This window comes from Littorina saxatilis, linkage group LG7 (assembly GCF_037325665.1).
Source record: "Littorina saxatilis isolate snail1 linkage group LG7, US_GU_Lsax_2.0, whole genome shotgun sequence".
Taxonomy (NCBI): Eukaryota; Metazoa; Mollusca; class Gastropoda; order Littorinimorpha; family Littorinidae; genus Littorina; species Littorina saxatilis.
Window position 1 is genome coordinate 19,980,790 of NC_090251.1, and position 19,786 is coordinate 20,000,575.

At 42.8% G+C, this 19,786-nt stretch overlaps 1 protein-coding gene across 3 annotated transcripts in view; it reads left to right on the top strand.

Annotated features, from left to right (window-relative positions):
• Positions 1 to 465: 465 nt before the first annotated feature.
• LOC138970872 (battenin-like) overlaps positions 466 to 19,786 on the top strand; it is a 125,441-nt gene continuing 106,120 nt past the window's right edge. Inside the window, exons 1-2 of one of the 3 annotated variants that reach the window (XM_070343441.1) lie at positions 466 to 588; positions 19,214 to 19,314. In XM_070343441.1, coding sequence (XP_070199542.1) covers positions 19,294 to 19,314 — 21 coding nt within the window. In that variant the 5' untranslated portion in view covers positions 466 to 588; positions 19,214 to 19,293. The remainder of the gene's footprint in view (positions 589 to 19,213; positions 19,315 to 19,786) is intronic. The other 2 variants (XM_070343439.1, XM_070343440.1) reach the window with 2 other exon arrangements.

A 19,786-nucleotide genomic window follows, 5' to 3' on the forward strand; every position in this document is an offset into this window, starting at 1 on the left:
TGATGTGTGGGTTCCAGGTGAGCTTCTTGTCTAGCTAGAGAGAGACATATAGACAGACAGACAGACAGACAGACAGACAGGAGGAGAGACAGACAGAGAAAAAAATGGAATAGAACAGTTTCGGTGCAACGACGCCCTATGTTATGCATATTGTGCAATACCATTTTTTTTAAAGGCAACTGGTTGCAAACGCTATTCAAAAACTCGCCAAAACTAGGAGATAACAAACATTGTACAGAACAGTTTCGTTTGTACAATGACACCCTATGTTCTACATATTATGTAAAGGGAGGTAACTGTTTGCAAACGGGCGTAGACAGAGAAAACAATGAGGAATATTGTTGTTGGTAGTTTGTAAGACTTGTATGACAAACACACTACAGTACAGCCAGGGGCTCGCGAGAGCTGGTTGCACTGTAGTGTGTTTGTCATACACTAACAGTCCCTGTTGATAACAAAGATTGTCAGTCACACTGCGTTCAAAGCTCAGGTTACCAACCCCACAACTGCTGATAAAAAAAACTTTACGTAGATAACTGATTAGTGACACAATCAATACACAATGACAGCAGATGCCGGTGGTAAGAGGTAAGCATCAAGAAAGTTGCTTGTGTGTGTGTGTGAGTGTGTGTGTGTGTGTGTGTGTGTGTGTGTGTGTGCGTGTGGTGTGTGTGTGTATGTGTGTATGCGTGTGTGTGTGTGAGAGAGAGAGATCAAATCAAATCGAATCACATTTTATTTTACAAACGAGTTTTTTTTTCAACCAGCCCAGAGAGGGGCTACTCTGATCACATATATGGGCTGTTCTACAAAGCTGTAGGAATAGCATAGCACGCGAAATACGCAGGGTAGCAAAACAAATCAACCTGTTCTCGGTAGATAATTGGTTTGACTTTCTTCTCGTATGTCAAAGTTGCAAAGTTAGGCCTATTGTGATTTTTTTGTCGATTTTTTACTCGGCTCTGGTCGATTTTGAGGGTACCCTTACTTGAGCGGCGGTCACGTGATCCCTGTAAAAGAAATGTTTAATCCAACAGATGATCCTGAAGGTTAAGTTAACGGCCTTAACTGGCATATACAGTTTTAATGAAATGACACAGGAATTAATGCTTTAATTTGGGTTTGAAATTTGTTGCAATAATTTTTTGGCCAAGTTTATTATAAGTATTAGAGGTTAAGCCTATTTTAACATACTGGAAACTGGTAATCTTCCAGTAGGTATTAATTTAGTTTTACTAAAGCCTGCTGGGACACAAGTAATGGGTTAGTGCATTTGTAAACAGGAATCGCTTGACAAGTGGCCCCCTTCATCCCCCCCTTCCTCGTCCTGATATGGCTCTGCGTAGTCGGCTGGACGTTAAGCAACAAATAAACAAACAAACAAACAAAATTATAAGTATTATGTTTACTCTAAAGATGTGATCATAATAAACGAAAATAGGTTAATAAGGTATTACGATTACAATTTTTAGTAATCGATCAAAAAATAACCTCATCTTATTCTTTATCGTTTTCTGATTCCAAAAACATATAGATATATGTTATGTTTGGATTAAAAACAAGCCAGAAATTTAACAAGAAAAGCGCTTTGCTTATTTAAAATAGTGACAGACAGTCAGAAGGATATTACATTCATACGCGTTCGTCAGTCTCCTCTGGTCCATTCCAACAATACAAGAAAAGTTATGGAGCTAGCTGAAATGTTTATGTAGCTCACTAGCATACATATCGTTACAGACGTTCAGCAGTCACACATATGTACAGAAGACGCCCAGGGTACTAGATGCATTATCCCATCACCACTTCGACGCGGCGACATCTTGGCGGAGTTTCGTTTTATCTCGATCTTTGTTCCACCATCACCAAGCCGACGCGGCGACCTCCTGGGCCCGTATGCATGAGCAGGAAGTCGGCAACACTGGAAGTAGAGGCCTCTTTCGGAAGTGGAAACTCCCAAAGTTTAACTTTCCAACTGTTCACTATGCATGAACGCCGGAGTGGTGACTTCGAGCGTATTCGGTCACGGTCGCGAAAATTGGGGGAATCCTGACAAGTACGAATGCGTTTGTTAACGGTAAGCTTGCCGCGACCAGAAGAAACAAATCTCATCGGGAGTTCAAAAATGCGAACGTTGAGTACTAACAGCGTTATTGCTGTTGATTTTTGAATGGTTAAACGAAAGGGTCGGTTCAAAGCTGTGATGATTGTCTTGGAATCAAATGACTGCCTATGACAAATGACTTTGTTGGCCTGAATGTTAGGAGAAGAATAAATGATTATGTTGAACTTTACATTTTTTTTTTATCTTAGTTGCATGCAGGCAGCTTCAACTTTTTTTTTGTTTTTGTTTTTTGTTTTTGCGGGGAGTATCCCTCTTCATTGATATTTTTTTCTTTTCTTTTTTTTCTGCTTTTTATATTAATGTTTCTACTTTAAATGTACCTATATCGTTAACAATACTATTTCTAAATGTATTTTAAACAACTTTTCTATATAACAATTCCCTCTCAGAAATGCATACAATATCCAGAGGGGAACCATATCTATAAATACTAACACACATTTTGGCTATCACCATCAAATAATTCACATAACTTATTATTGCCTTAAAACTTTGTGAATTTTCAAACACGCCCAAAAAACTTCCTTTACGGTAATGTTTAATAATCATATTATATCTTTAGTCTGTAGAGCAGCTTATTTTGAGCTTCGTAAGATCAGCACCATTCGCCACACACTCTCCTCTCAAACAACTAACACTCTTGTCTGTGCCTTTGTTCTTTCTAAACTTGACTACTGCAACTCTCTTCTCTCTGGCTGTCCTCTGTACCTCCTGCATTAACTACAAAAAGTCCAAAACTCGGCAGCACGCCTCATTCTCAAAGCACGAAAACGAGATCACGCAACACCACTTCTTCACACACTGCACTGGTTACCTATTCAAGCCCGCATTGACTACAAACTGTCTACCCTCTGCTTTAACTTCTTTTCTGGTTCGTCTCCTGCTTACTTCTCTTACCGTCTATTCTCCAGCAAGACAACTCCGTTCCTCTTCTGACTGTCGCATCTTTACCATTCCACACACCAAAACCAAAACATACGGACAACGCACTTTTACTTTCTGCGCACCCACACAATGGAATTCTCTCCCCTTTCACATCCGCCACTCTCAGTCACCCAAAGCATTCAAACGAGCACTTAAAATACAACCCCTGATTTTGTTTTCTCAGTCCATCAGTAGGCTACATGTAGTGTTATTTGTTGTTTTAGTGATTTTTCACCACCTATTTTATTCATGTTTTTATTACTTAGTTAGTGGAAGAATCTTTTGTAATGTATGTTTGAAGGTGTATGCTTTTAATTAAGCGTTGTTGACTATGAATGTAGATGTAAATGCTTGTATAACTGTGTTTTAATTTTAAATGTGTCAAGCACAAAGAGCATAATTGTAAAGTTATGATGTTGCGCTATATAAATGCTCATTTATTATTATTATTATTATTATTATTATTACAATTCACTTTATCCTCAACGCATTTCCAAATGAACATAATTTTTGGAAGAAAAACAAATTCAGTAAAATCAATTTTGTTCTCACAAGTACAACAATTACTGTATGTTGAACTTGTTTAATAATTTTATATCGGTAAAACTGTTAGACAAACATAGATTGGATATATAGGGAAAAATTGGGTTACTGGTCAAGTTTAAAAGGAAGAACATTATGTTGGGATATAAAGATATAAGGAAGTCAAGATTGGATTTTTGTTGTTGAAAACATAAAACAGTTTCTTTAGGCATTTAAAAAAAATGAACACAGAGGCAAAAACCGGTTGTTGCAGTCTGAATGCAATTGAGGTCTATAAAGAAAAAGGGTAATAAAAAAAAAATTCAGCTCCCAGCGGCACTTGAACTGAGCGACGGATCGAATTTCCGAATCCGTAACCACTGCACTATGCTACCCGTCCAGAAATAGCACGATGAAAAGATGTGTTATCAGTTATTCAGTCGTGATGGTTTGAAAGCTCACCACCTTCGCCGAATGACTCGAGCACGTTTTTTTCGGTCAGTAAATGATCGTACTGTCGGTTTTGAGCCCCTCTGTTTCAAGCTTTTCACCTAAACTAAACAAGAATGTCACAGTTTGTGTCTATGGTGCAAGGTAGCCGACCGTCTCATTGTAGCCAAGTTACGACAGTTGCTCGATTGACGCATTTCACGTCTTCGATATTGTGTCTGAGCTCATTTCCCAATGAGCTGCCTTTAAAACCGGAATGTCATGCAATTGAAGTATGCGTTGGAGGTTTCTTTTAGATGCGAAAGGACCTTTAAGGATGCGATATCGTCGTATAATGATGAAATTAACTCTGAAAGTGGGAACTTCGGAAGCAAAGTTGCCATCTACTCGGTATGAACGAGCTAACTTAAACGCCGAAGTAGTGGCTTCGAGAGTCCTGAGTCAAGGTCGAGGAAATTGGGGGAATCCCAATTAGTGCGCATGCGTTTGTAAACGGTAGGCTTGGCGACCAGAAGAAACAAATCTCATCGCGAGTTCGTGAATGGGCGAATGTTGATCGCGCTGTCGCTTTTACTATAGTTGTTTTTGACTGGTTGAACGAAATGGTCTGTTCAAAGATGTGATGATTGTCTTGAAATTGAATGACTGTCTGTAATAATGATTTTGTTGACCAGAATGTTGGGGAGAATAAAAAAAAATTGTTTATGTGGTAGCGAAGTCGGTTATGTTAAATCTCTTTTTTTTTTAAGATTGTGTATCGGTAAAACTCTTTTAGACAAAATAGATTGGTTAGAGCGAAAGTTTTGGGTTACTGGTAAATTTAAAAAGGCAGAACTCAAGTTTTTGGGAATCAAGATAATAAGGTGTAGTGAAAAGAAGATAAGTTCAGTAACTTTCATATTAATTGGGAAAATGTGTGTCCAAATTTTTACAAAAGATAAATTGTTGTACTTAGGTGTTTGTAAATTATGTTTGTCTTCGTTAATTGTGAACAGGATGTTTGTTTATGTAAAGTTGAAAGTCAAGATTGAATTTGCTTATCCTACGCGCGTGTGTGCATGTGTGTTAGACATAGACATAGAACACTTTATTATCTCATTTACGAGAAACTCGGGTGTGGTGAATGTCACGTTTCACTATCACACTAAGGTGATTATGAACGGTTAGTTACTTCTAACTAACTAACCACACCACGATCCACTCTCGCAGTCATACAAATAGATAGAATCAACAAAAGTATAAGTTTCAGACGCCTGTTTATGTAATATCACGCCACCTCCCTCGAGACTTCACTCCAAAAGATGTTCTTTTTACGTTCTAAACGTAAAACAAGTGGTCACTGACAAAAATGCCAGTTAAAGTACAGGAAATAATAATAACACGCTGATCCCGTGTATAGTTAAGAAATATAGCTGTCTGCCTTAAAGTGTCACACACCCCACGTCGTCACCACTCGAGTATAATCATTAATAGCACAGATGACTTGGTGGTAAGGGTGCAAAAAACATGGTGCAACTTAGCTTTTTGCCACTGAGTGGGCGGCCCGTAATTAGTCTGTAGTCTCCACAACTGCTCCGTTGAATGTAGTGCCGGTTAGCGTGGCAACGAAGCAGGGAACAGTGGAGACATCAGGCGCCTCACTCAGTCGCTGAAGGTCCTCCCGTAGTCTACCAGAAAAGTAGATTTGTAGCTGGTAGGACAGCGACAGCGACAGCAAATCACCAGTATAGCAGGTTAGCAGGTTACAGCAATGCCGCGGACGACCTGGTTACAGCATCCCAGCGTAGCACGTAATAGAATACGTTGGCAGTAACAGAAGGCTGCAACAAAAAGCATCGGTGCACTAAACATGTCATGCTTCCCCTCGCACACCACCTTTAAACATGTCACCCTGACATATTTCATGGAGCACGTGGGCCTGCACAAACGGACTTTTACAACAACAAATCAGCTATTTTCCTTCCTTCTCTCCATATCTGCAAAAACCATATACAGATTAGTATTTTAGCGTCACAAAGAGCAAATTATGCGCTACCTGGAAAGAACAACAGAGAGTATTTCATTCCACAAACACAGACTCGTCAACAGCGTTAAATAATGATTTATTACCTCAACAGCCTTATGTAGATAGCTCTCTTTTAAGCGAATCCGCTTCCTTTCGAATGACTTCTGTTCGTCACAGAAATACTGTCATCCTCCTCTCGCGCTGAATCCTTATGCGGTGAAAACGCACACCGGAGAAACCTTGACGCCCCGACTGTCAGCCAGCATGTATACAGTGAGAAGGTGGTCTGTCCTTGTAGTTCCTTTTAAGCCCCACCGGCAAGCAGCATGGCACATTGATATACAGTGAAGTATTTAAACGTGTTGAAGACCATCAAACTTGTAGAAGAATTCTGACACCGACGCTTCTCTCTCGCTGCTGAGTTTCGAGTGTGTAGTTAATATGTCTCAGACAGACAACCTTGACAAAATCACGTGACTCACCTTGTCACATTCCAAGTTCAGCTATCGCCAGTTTTGCCCCGACAGCAGAAATCACCCACGTGAAATCCGTGCGACACGAAATTCCCGTGTTCGCTGTTGCTCGGTCAGCTAAAACCCAGCCGTTGACAGAAAGCATAGGCGCTTTCTATCGCAATTGACCAAGAGAAGGCACCCCACAGAGTGACACTTTCTCGATCCATGTCACTAAATCGTGACAGTGAATCACAATAAACAACATAAAACGTAAGAAAATAAATAAAATATCGAGGCGCAAATAATCAGCTCATAATAGTGTGTGTGTGTGTGTGTGTGCGGGGGGGGGTGGGGGTGCACATACACACACACACACCGTCGAACACACACACACACACACATACACACACACACACACGCACGCGCACACAAACAAACGCACAATTATACCCGCACGCACGCACACACAGGCAGGCAGGCGTAGTTTCACACACACACGCACGCACACGCACGCACTCACACACAAACACACACACCCCCACACACACACACACACATGTGTGCGCGTGCATGCAAACAAACGAATGAATGAACAGACGCACACCTACACACGCACGCACACACACACACACACACACACACACACACATACACATACACACACACACTCACACATGCACACAAAGACGCCCATTTACATAGAAACACCCCCTCGTATAAGCCGGGATGAAAGAGTGGTGGCCAGTGACCCCGGAACGAACAAAAGTCAAAGCTGGCAACTCAGGTTTGTATTCAGGGAAATGTACACGAAATGCACGCACGAGATACGACTTTTCCTTCTATTTTCTCTCTTTGGGACTTTCATTTGCGTTAAATCGGTTTGACATGAAAAACCGAAGAAAAGCCCTGCTATTTTGCACTGAGAAACATTGGAAGTAGCGTGTTTACTCCAGGGCCCGTATGCTTATGGGGAAAGTTCGCGACAACTCCCGAAGTTTTGAGTGACATCGGAAGTACTTGCCTCACTTTCGTATGCATGGGCCGGGAAAAGGGTTTACTTCGAAGCAAAGCGAGGAAGTAACTCAAGGTAGTTTGCGACTACTTCTAAAGTTTTGAGCGACATCGGAAGTACATCCTCACTTTCGCATGCATGGGACGAAAAAAGAGTTTACTTTGGAAGCTAACGAGGAAGTAAATGAGGGTAAATGTACTTCAGCCAGACCCAGTAGTAAACACGCTACTTCCACAGTTTCTCAGTGCAAAAAGGCAGGGCTTTTCTTCAGTTTTTCATATCAAACCGAGCTGACGCAAATGAAAGTCCTCAAGAGAGAAAATAGAAGGAAAAGTCGTATCTTGTGCATGCATTTAGTGCAAATTTCCCTGAATACAAACCTGAGTTGCCAGCTTTGACTTTTGTTTGTTCTGGGTCATTGGCCACCACTCTTTCATTCCCGCTTATACGAGGGGGTTACTGTGTTTCTATGAAAATGGGCGTTGTTGTGTGCATGTGTGTTTGTGTGTATGTGTGTGCGTGTGTGTGTGTGTGTGTGTGTGTGTGTGTGTGTTTGAGTGTAAGTTTCTGCTGTTGTTACACCCCCTATAGGTTTCGGTCGATGTGTTTGTTTGTTTGTTTGTTTGTTTGTGTGTTTGTTTGTGTTCGCAAGTAGATCTCAAGAATGAACGGACCGATCGTCACCAAACTTGGTGAACAGGTTCTATACATTCCTGAGACGGTCCTTACAAAAATTGGGACCAGTCAAACACACGGTTAGGGAGTTATTGGTGGATTTTGGTTTTTTGGGGGATCAACTACGGCATAACTCTTCCTTATCTTCTCCATGTTTTCAGCGTTTACCTCCCTTCCTTCGTATGGTGCACTATAGTATGAGGGGGGAATCTTCGGATATTCCCGGCGTTCTGTTACTATTTTTAGAAGGTCACCGCAGTGTCCAGAACGTAAATTGGACCCGTAAATTATCCTCACTGTAAAAGTGCAAAGGTCGAATCAATTTATAGCCACGCGAAAAATACACTCTCATCTATCTCTATATCTTTATACAATAGATATAGATATATATATACGGCTTCTCTGTGTGTGTGTGTGTTTGAGTGTGTCTGTAGAAAACACCTGTGTATTGCACAGTTCTGTTTGTGATGTGGTACCTAGGGCGTCGTCGACAAGTATGGGACTCGACATGATATGATCAGGAATGGCATTATGACCCCTGAATCATGTTCGTGCTGTTCCCATTCCACGAGTCTGGAAGGGACCTAAGCTTGACGGGTCCATGGTTCGAAGCCGGCGTACAGTGCGCCACTCAAGCCGGGTATTCGGCTCTACTTGCTACCCGGCGAAGCGGCAGATACACCCCGGACAAAATCTGATCGATGAGATATTTCAATACCTGCTCTCAGCGCGCAGCGCAAACCGATTTTGGTGGGTTTTTTTCGGGATCTTTTGTTTTCTGTATGCGGTCAGGTGTTACAGAAAGAGTTATATTGATTTGTCTTTTTCTCCGCCTGTCTCTTTGTCCACTCAATCAACTTATTTTAACCACACTTGTTAGCAGTGCCTTCTCAGTTGGTGGCAGTGAGAATGGTAAGGACGGGGGTGTTTTTCCTACCTCGGAGGAATTTCTTGTTTTTGTCATAGCTTTATGTGTGTGTGTGTGTGTGTGTGTGTGTGTGTGTTCGAGTGTAAGTTTCTGCTATTTTTTTGGTCATTGCTTTATCTGCATGTGTGTGTGTGTGTGTGTGTGTGTGTGTGTGTGTGTGTGTGTGTGTGTGTGTGTGTGCGTTTGTATGTATTTGTGCGAGTGCCTGCCTGCCTGCGGGTATAATTGTGCGTCTGTTCCTTCATACGTTTGAGTGTGCGCGCGTATGTGTGTGTGGGTGTGTGTGTGCATGTGTGTGTGTGTGTGTGTGTTCGATATTATGTTTGTGTTCGACGGTGTGTGCGTGTTCGACGGTGTGTGTGTGTGTGTGTGTTCGACGTTATGTGTGTGTTCGATGGTGTGTGTGTGTTTGTGCGCGTGCGTGCGTGTGTGTGTGTTTGTGTGTGTGCGTGTGTTCGACGGTGTGTGTGTGTGTGTGTGTGTGCACCCCCCATCACCCCTTACCACACACTATTATGAGCTGAGTATTTGTGCCTCGATATTTTATTGATGTTCTTACGTTCTATGTTGTTTATTATGATTCACCACACCCGAGTTTCTTGTAATTGAGATAATACAGTGGTCTATGTCTATGTCTATGTCTAACACACATGCACACACGCGCGTAGGCTAAACAAATCCAATCTTGACTTTCAACTTTATATAATCATACATCCTGTTCACAATTAACGAGGACAAACAAAATGTACAAATACCAAAGTACAACAATTTATCTTTTGTAAAAATTCGGACACACATTTTCCCAATTAATATGAAAGTCACTGAACTTATCTTCGTTTCACTACACCTTATATCTTGATTCTCCAAACACTGATTGATTTCTGCCTTTTCAAATTTACCAGTATAACCCAAACGTTCGCTCTAACCAACCTATACTGTTCAAAAAAAGAAACGCATAGCTTGTAATATTTGGTTAATTTAGTTATATGGCTACAAGGATATCCACCAAACTGCAGAAAATGTTTATCTGGTCGTCGACCTTTCGTCCATTGCCACAAGTGAGCTCTGCACGTGACGCATGCGTTATCAGTGGCTACAATGTCAAAATTGCTCATTTGGCATGACCACTCGTCATGCTTCAGTGTAATCTCGTGAAACTCGGGGAATATTGAGCTCTCACCATGTCTTCCAAAACCCATAAAAGCGGATTGTTCGCCACAAAGAAATCAGACGACAATTCAGCGACAAAAGATGGCCCGATTGAGCAGAGAAGACCGCCAAATTGCATTGGGTCGTTTACAAGCAGGCCAAAGTCAAAGTGCAATCGCCAGGCACTTCCACGTGTCCCAGAGCACCATCAGTAGACTGTGGGTCAGGTTTCAAGCCACTGGCTCCGTTGCTGACTTGCCACGAGCGGGAAGACCAAGGGCGACAACTGCTGCTCACGACCGCTTCATACGGCTCCGCCACCTCCGGAATCGTTTCCTGTCGGCCTCATCTTCTGTCCAGGCTCTCCCCGGGCCACACCGATTATCGGACCAGACCGTGCGGAACCGCCTGCATGAAGCTGGTTTGAGAGCTCGCAGACCTCACAGAGGAGCTGTCCTCACCCGCCGCCATCGCCAGAACCGAGTGCAGTGGGGCAACCAGCACCTTCGCTGGACCGTCCAGAATCACTGGAGACACGTGTGGTTCAGCGACGAGTCCTACTTCCTGCTCCAGCGACATGATGGTCGGAGGAGGGTCTACCGGAGAGTAAACGAACGTTACGCGCCCAACTGTGTGGATGAGGCACCCGTTCATGGTGGTGGAGGCGTCATGGTGTGGGGGGCGATCAATACCGCTGGAAGGAGCACCCTGGTGCACGTCCAAGGGCGCATAACTGCCCAGCGATACGTGGAGGAAATTCTGCGCCCACACGCCCTTCCTCTTCTGGCTGACCAGGATGCCATATTCCAGCAGGACAACGCTCGCCCGCACACAGCACGACTCACCACCCAGTTCCTCACCGACCACCATGTCCAGGTGCTTCCCTGGCCATCCATGTCGCCAGACATGAACCCGATAGAACACCTCTGGGATGAATTGGACAGACGTGTGCGCAGGCGAGAAGAAGCGCTGGCAAATCACCGCGATCTATTGCAGGCACTTCAGGAGGAGTGGGACACCATCCCACAGCAAGATATCCGGCATCTGATCCAGTCCATGCCCAGAAGGTGCCGGGCAGTTGTTGCTGCTCAAGGCAGTCACACCCCCTACTGACTTGACAGCCTCGGCACCCAATCGTATTGATTGACTGATTGATTTGAAGATGCAAATGAACTGTGTGTGCATTCAACTGTGTCCATACCAAATTTCAAACAAATAATCTAAATATTGGATTTTCTGTTAATTTTTTTGAAAAATAAAACAAATTTGGCAAGTAGCAACTATGCGTTTCTTTTTTTGAACAGTATATAATGATGTCAAGTGAGAGACCCTGCAAATTAACATTGAAAGTGGGAACTTCGGAAGCAAAGTTGCCAGCTACTCGGTATGCAAGAGCTAAATTGAAAGCCGAAGTAGTGGCTTCGAGAGTTCTGAGGTCAAGGTCGAGGAAATTGGGGGAATCCCAATTAGTGCGCATGCGTTTGTAAACGGTAGGCTTGGTGACCAGAGGAAACAAATCTCATCGCGAGTTCGTAAATGGGCGAACGTTGATCGCGCTGTAGCTTTTACTGTAGTTGTTGCTTCTGCCTGGTTGAACGAAAGGGTCGGTTCAAAGCTGCGATGTGGTCGCTGATGTCAACGATCTCCCTGTAGAGGAGGCAGTCATCTGCGAAGAGGCGCACTTGGGACTTGACTGCATCCGGGAGGTCGTTGATGTGGCAAAGGAAGAGAAGAGGCCCTAACACGGTGCCTTGCTTCTTAAATGTCCTTACCCATCCAAAAGAAACCTCCAACGCATACTACAATTGCAGGACATTCCTGTTTTTAAGGCAGCTCATTGGGAAATGAGCTCAGACAGAATATCGAAGACATGAAATGCGTCAATCGAGCAACTGTCGTAACTTGGCTACAATGAGACGGTCGGCTACCTTGCACCATAGACACAAACTGTGACATTCTTGTTTAATTTAGGTGAAATGCTTGAAACAGAATGGCTGAAAAGCGACAGTTCGATCAGTTACTAACCGAAAAAAACGTGCTCGAGTCATTCGGCGAAGGTGGCGACTGAATAACTCATATTACATCTTTTCATCACGCTTTTTTTTCACACGAGTAGCATGGTGCAGTGGTTACGGATTCGGAAATTCGATCCGGCGCTCCGGGTTCAAGAGCAGCTGGGAGCAAAATTTAATTTTTTTTTTTTTATTGATCTTTTTCTTTATAGGCCTTAATTGCATTCGCTGCAACAACCGGTTTTTGTCTCTGTGTTCGGTTTTTTTTAATTGCGTAAAGAAACTGTCCCATGCTTACACAAAAAATCCAATCTTGACTTTAATATAAAAAGCAGGATAAAAGAACCAAAAAAAAGATCTATAAAGACGGATGCTCCCCGATAACAAAAAACAAAACAAAAAAGATCAATAAAGACGGATGCTCCCCGATATATAAACAAAAAAGAAAAAAGAAAAAGAAAAAAAAGAGAGAGGCGAAAAAGAAAGGGTTGAAGCTGCCTGCATGCAACTGAGATTAAAAAAAAAGGAGAAAAAAAGTTCAACATAATCATTTATTTTTCTCCCTAACATTCAGGTCAACAAAGTCATTGTCATAGCTAGGCAGTCATTCGATAATCATCACAGGTTTGAACCGACCCTTTCGTTTAACCATTCAAAAAACAACAGCAATAACGCTATTAGTACTACAGCGCGCTCAACGTTAGCCCTTTTGAACTCGCGATGAGATTTGTTTTTTCTGGTCGCCAAGCTTACCGTTAACAAACGCATGTACTAGTTGGGATTCTCCCAATTTTCGCGACCTTGACCGAATACTCTCGAAGTCAGCACTACGGCGTTCATGCATAGGGAACAGTTAGAAAGTTAACTTCGGGAGTGCCCACTTTCAAAAGAGGCCTCTACTTCCAGTGTTTCTGACTTCCAGTTCATGCATACGGGCCCTGGGTTTCGCTGTAGTACAATTACCCTCACTTACTTCCTCGCTTGCTTCAAACGTAAGCTCTGTTTCCGTCCCATGCATGCGAAATTGAGGATGTACTTCCGATGTCGCTCAAAACGTTGGAAGTTGTCGCAAACTACCTTCAATTACTTCCTCGCTTTGCTTTGAAGTAAGCCCTTCTTCCGGCCCATGCATACGAAAGTGAGGCAAGTTCTTCAGGGCCCGTATGCACGAGGAGGAAGTCAGCAACACTGGAAGTAGAGGCCTCTTTCGGAAGTGGGAACTCCCGAAGTTTAACTTTCCAACTGTTCACTATGCATGAACGCCGGAGTGGTGACTTCGAGAGTATTCGGTCAAGGTCGCGAAAATTGGGGGAATCCTAACTAGTACGCATGCGTTTGTTAACGGTAAGCTTGCCACCAGAAGAAACAAATCTCATCGCGAGTTCAAAAAGGCGAACGTTGAGCGCGCTGTAGTACTAACAGCATTATTGCTGTGTTTTTTTTTTAATGGTTAAACGAAAGGGTCGGTTCAAACCTGTGATGATTGTCTTGGAATCGAATGACTGCCTATGACAAATGACTTTGTTGGCCTGAATGTTAGAAGAATAAATGATTATGTTGAACTTTTTATTTTTTTAATTTTTTTTTTTTGCGGGGAGTATCCCTCTTCATCGATCTTTTTTTTCTTTTCTTTTTTTTCTGCTTTTTATATTAATTTTTCTACTTTAAATGTACCTATATCGTTAACAATACTATTTCTAAATGTATTTTAAACACGCCCAAAAAACTTCCTTTACGGTAATTTTTAATAATCATTATAGTTTACAAATCACTTTATCCTCAATGCATTTCCAAGTGAACATAATTTTGGGGCACAAAAAAAATAAAAAAATCAGTATAATCAATTTCGTTCTCACAATAAGTACAATTACTGTATGTTGAACTTGTGTTTAATAATTTTATATCGGTAAAAATCTTTGTTGGACAAACATAGATTGGTTATGGGAAAACTTTGGGTTACTGGTAAAGTTAAAAGGAAGAACATTATGCAGTAGACCGTAAATAACTAAGTTTAGTGACTTGTTCCTTATTTATTGGGGAAATGTCTGTCAAGAAGTTTAGAAAAGACAATACTGTTAATCGGTGTTTTAATTTGTGTTCCCTCGTTAATTTTTGATTACGATGGCGATGCATGGTTATGTACAGTTGAAAGTCAAGATTCGAATTTTTTTTTGAAAGCATAGGACAGTTTCTTTACGCGTTTAAAAAAAAATTAACACAGAGGTAAAAACCGGTTGTTGCAGTCTGAATGCAATTGAGGTCTATTAAGAAAAAGGTTAATTAAAAAAAAAATGTGTACTCCCAGCGGCACTTGAACCCAGAGCGTCGGATTGAAATTCCGAATCCGTAACCACTGCACTATGCTACTCGTCTAGAAAAAGCACTACTGCAAAGATGTGTTATCAGTTATTCAGTCGTGGTAGTTTGAAAGCTCACCACCTTCGCCGAATGACTCGAGCACGTTTTTTTCGGCCAGAAAATGATCGTACTGTCGGTTTTAAGCCCCGCTGTTTCAAGCTTTTCACCTAAATTAAACAAGAATGTCACAGTTCGTGTCTATGGTGCAAGGTAGCCGACCGTCTCATTGTAGCCAAGTAACCACAGTTGCTCGATTGACCCATTTCATGTCTTCAATATTGTGTCTAAGCTCATTTTCCAATGAGCTGCCTTTAAAACCGGAATGTCATGCAATTGTAGCATGCGTTGGAGTTGTTGTTTTTAGATGGGTAAGGACCTTTAAGATGCAATATCGTCGTATAAATGATGAAATTAACTTTGAAAGTGGGAACTTCAGAAGAAAAGTTGCCAGCTACTTGGTATGCACGAGCTAACTTGAACGCCGAAGTTGTGGCTTCGAGAGTCCTGAGGTCAAGGTCGAGGAAATTGGGGAATCCCAATTAGTGCGCATGCGTTTGTAAACGGTAGGCTTGGCGACCAGAAGAAACAAATCTCATCGCGAGTTCGTAAATGGGCAAACGTTGATCGCGCTGTAGCTTCTAAATAAATATACGACTAGTGTCTGTCTGTCTGTCTGTCTGTCTGTTCGCGATGCACGGCCAAAATTCTCGGTGGATCTATTTCAAATTTGGACACCGAATTCAGCTACACCCCGGACACAACCTCATCGATGAGATATTTCAACACGTGCTCTCAGCGCGCAGCGCTGTGCGCGCTGAACCGATTTTTTGTTGTTTTTGTTTTGTTGTCGGGATCCACTACCAGTAACTCTTCCTTATCTTCTCCAGTGTTTTCAGCCGCGATTATCTCCCTTCCTCCGTGTGGCGTCAATCCATATTCCCGTTACTACGTTACTGTTTTTAGAAGGTCACTGCACGTTACTATTTTTAGAAGGTCTCCAGTGTTTTGCGCGTTTATCTCCTTTCCTTCGTGCGCCGGCTTGGCGCAGCCTGGTATTCGGCTCTACTTCTTCCCGGCGAAGCCGGTACCCGGCGAAGCGGGTAATCATCTAGTTTACTATAGTTGTTGTTTTTGACTGCAGCTGGTTGAACGAAATGGTCTGTTCAAAGCTGTGATGATTGTCTTGAAATTGAATGACTGTCTGTAATAATGATTTTGTTGACCAGAATGTTGGGGAGAATAAAACTTTTTTTGTTTATGTGGTAGCGAAGTCGGTTATGTTAAACCTCTTTTTTTTTTAATGATTGTACTGTTTGGTTAGAGCGAAAGTTTTGGGCTACTGGTCAATTTAAAAAGGCAGAACTGAAGTTTTTTGGGGAATCAAGATATAAGGTGTAGTGAAAAGAAGATAAGTTCAGTAACTTTCATATTAATTGGGAAAATGTGTGTCCACATTTTTACAAAAGATAAATTGTTAAATTATGTTTGTCCTCGTTAATTGTGAACAGGATGTATGTTTATGTAAAGTTGAAAGTCAAGATTGGATTTGTTTATCCTACGCGTGTGTGTGCATGTGTGTTAGACATAGAACACTTTATTATCTCAATTTCGAGAAACTCGGGTGTGGTGAATCACAACAAACAACATATAACGTAAGAAAATAAATAAAATATCGAGGCGCAAATAATCAGCTCATAATAGTGTGTGTGTGTGTGTGTGGGGGGGGTGGGGGTGCACACACACACACACACACACACCGTCGTACACACACGCACACACACACACACACACACACACACACACACACGCACGCGCACACAAACAAACGCACAATTATGCACGCACGCACGCACATGCGGCACTCGCACAAATACATTCAAACACTTTCACACACACGCACACGCACGCACGCACACACACACACACACACACACACACACACACACACACAAACACACACCCTTCCCCCCCACACACACACACACACATGTGCGCGCGTGCACTGCAAACGAATGAATGAATGAACAGACGCACACCTACACACACACGCTCTCACACAAACACACACTCACACATGCACACAAAGACGCCCATTTACATAGAAACACATCCCCCCCCCCCCCCCTATAAACGGGGATGAAATTTTAAGATTGGTGGCCAGTGACCCAGAACAAACAAAAGTCAAAGCTGGCAACTCAGGTTTGTATTCAGGGAAATTTACACGAAGTGCACGCACGAGATACGACTTTTCTTTTTATTTTCTCTCTTTGGGACTTTCATTTGCGTTAGATCGGTTTTATATGTAAAACCGAAGAAAAGCCCTGCTATTTTGCACTGAGAAACTTTGGAAGCAGCGTGTTTACTCCTGGGTTTCGCTGTAGTACAATTACCCTCACTTACTTCCTCGCTTGCTTCAAAAGTCTGTCCCATGCATGCAAAATTGAGGATGTACTTCCGATGTCGCTCAAAACGTAGGAAGTGTTCGCAAACTACCATCAATTACTTCCTCGCTTTGCTTCGAAGTAAGCCCTTCTTCCGGCCCATGCATACGAAAGTGAGGCAAGTTCTTCCGATGTCACTCAATACTTCGGGAGTTTTCGCGAACTTCCCCCATAAGCATACGGGCACTGATGTCACTAAAAACTTCGGGAGTTTTCGCGAACTTCCCCCATAGGCATACGGGTGCTGGCGTGGTCCGTAAAGTCCGGTTACTCGATCACGTCGCTCTCTGCTTTGTGCATCGTCATTCCTGCGTGTGCTTGAATAGTCATGCAAGTTCTCGCGAATTCCAAGTCTCGCTGGAAAGACTCATGTGAAATTAAATCTTGAGTCAGTATTTTCATAGGTATTGCACACACAGTAATTCACTCATCATTCACCCACATGCAAACACACACACACACACACACACACACACACACAATCGAATTCTTTAAATGACTACTGCCATATGTCACAACCTTGTCCAAAATAATTATCCACAGACTCATAACAACGACTTAGAATATCCAGATTAACAACCAGTACAACTAATAAATAATATAGCAGCGAATATCAAAAATGCTTATCCATAATCATAATAACTATGTTAGTCGCCTCTGGGGAGCATCGGGTAAATTCTTTATCTTCCCAACCAATATGGGACTCCCCCTAACCCGCGGGGGGTCTGGTGCACTCAACATGTGAGGTGGCAACGTCAGCAGTGGGCTCAGGTGTTGTTTACAGATGAGTCCCGCTTTTGATTGGAACATGCATCCGAGTGTGGAGGCGTCGCGGAGAGCGCTTCGCAGAAGGCGCTGTTCTGGAACGACAGCGTTTTGGCGGAGGCTCTGTGATGGTCTGGGGAGGGATCAGCACACGTCTAAGGACACCTCTGTACCATGTAGTGGGCAACTTGACCGGTGTCCGCTACCAGAATGAGATCCTGCAACCCTTGGTCGTTCCAACCCTCCAAGCGATCGGCCCTCGTGCGATTCTTCAGGATGACAACGCACCTCCCCATCGCTCTGCAGCTGTAAACACCTTCATCCAGCAGGCCACGGTCAACAGGATGCTGTGGCCAGCCAACAGCCCGGACCTGAACCCCATAGAGCACATGTGGGACGAGCTTTGTCGTCGGGTACAGCAACATCACCCTCCTCCTGCCAATCTGGGTCAACTGCTGCAATGGCTCCAGCAGGAGTGGAATGGTGCTCCCAGAGCATTCATATGCAACCTGATCCACTCCATGCGTCAACGATGTGTTGAATGCCTGGCACACAACGGAGGGCACACGCGTTATTGACACTAATTCACATTGTTGTGAATTCCATTTTCGAGGGTTGTCACGTTTGACACACTCTAGCTAAATTGTCGCTGCCGCGTTCGATCTTTGCTTTGTTTGTCATTACTCCTTGGTTGTTCAATTATAAAATTTAAAAAAAATGAAATAATTCGGTCTTGTCTGTTTTGTGTGGCGTGCTTGTTAAAAAAGTGATCCTTAACTTTTTTTTGAAGAGTGTAAAACAACCTATTGGTTTAAACAAAATTTTATTCAGAATTTCTTCGCATGAACAGTTCGAAACACACAGCTAGGACACGCACTCAAGCAAATGCTTATATCACGTGACCAGAACAATACTAAATTACACACATTTTCGTAATGGTGGACATAACAACAATAAACCAGAAGAACAAATTAAAAGAATGGGGATGGGGAGCTAAATAGGAACAAAAGAATCTACAGAAGATAAAAAAGAAAAGGGAGGGGGAGGGGGAAGAAAGTACTAACAACCACAAGGAGAGACTAGGACGAAAGCGCATAGGAAGAGAGCATCAAGTCTTAGACATGCAACATGTAAATTCAAGTAAATGTAACAATTTTTTTATGGAAGGCAGAAACAACCTATTCGGACACTTTCAATGTCACACTTTTGGAACACAGCTTTATAGAATGACCCATATAATTATAACACACAGATATACAAGGACATTCACACGGAGAAAAAAAGAGAGAGAGAGAGAGAGAGAGAGAGAGAGAGAGAGAGAGAGAGAGAGAGAGAGAGATAGAGAGATAGAGAGAGAGAGAGGCTGGTGACGACAGTTCATGCTGGCTGTTACAGTGCAGACTGAAAGATGAAGTGCATGTACTGAGGGACAACCAACACCAGATGCCCTAGCTGATTTCTTGCTACACTCAGCCATGGCGGGACCTCGAAACTGGGCACGTAGCTTTGGCTTGTTGTTGTTGTTGTTGTTGTTGTTGTTGTTGTTGTTGTTGTTGTTGTTTTGCAGTTGACGTCGAGCTGGAAGTGCGGTAGTCGAACTTAGCGAACGACGTGAGTCTGCATAAGACTTTCTCTAATAATGAAGCGAAACAGCAGTGAACGCAGAGAGAGAGAGAGAGAGAGAGAGACAGTGTAGAGAATGATAGACAAGAGTTCACTGGCACAGACCGACGAGTCATTTGATGCAACATGAAACTCTGGAAAACCATGTCTGTTGATTCACATTTCTCTTTAATTTCTATTCCTCTCCTCTCCTCGCCAACCAAGCCCGAAGGCCGGGAGGCCACACCAATAAGTACAATGCAGTCTTCATCCTCTATCATAACAGGGTACAAAACAAGTACGTCCTCTCTGTCTCAGATAGTTCTCAGTTTTCTCCAAAATCAGTGATGTACATAGAAAAAAAGA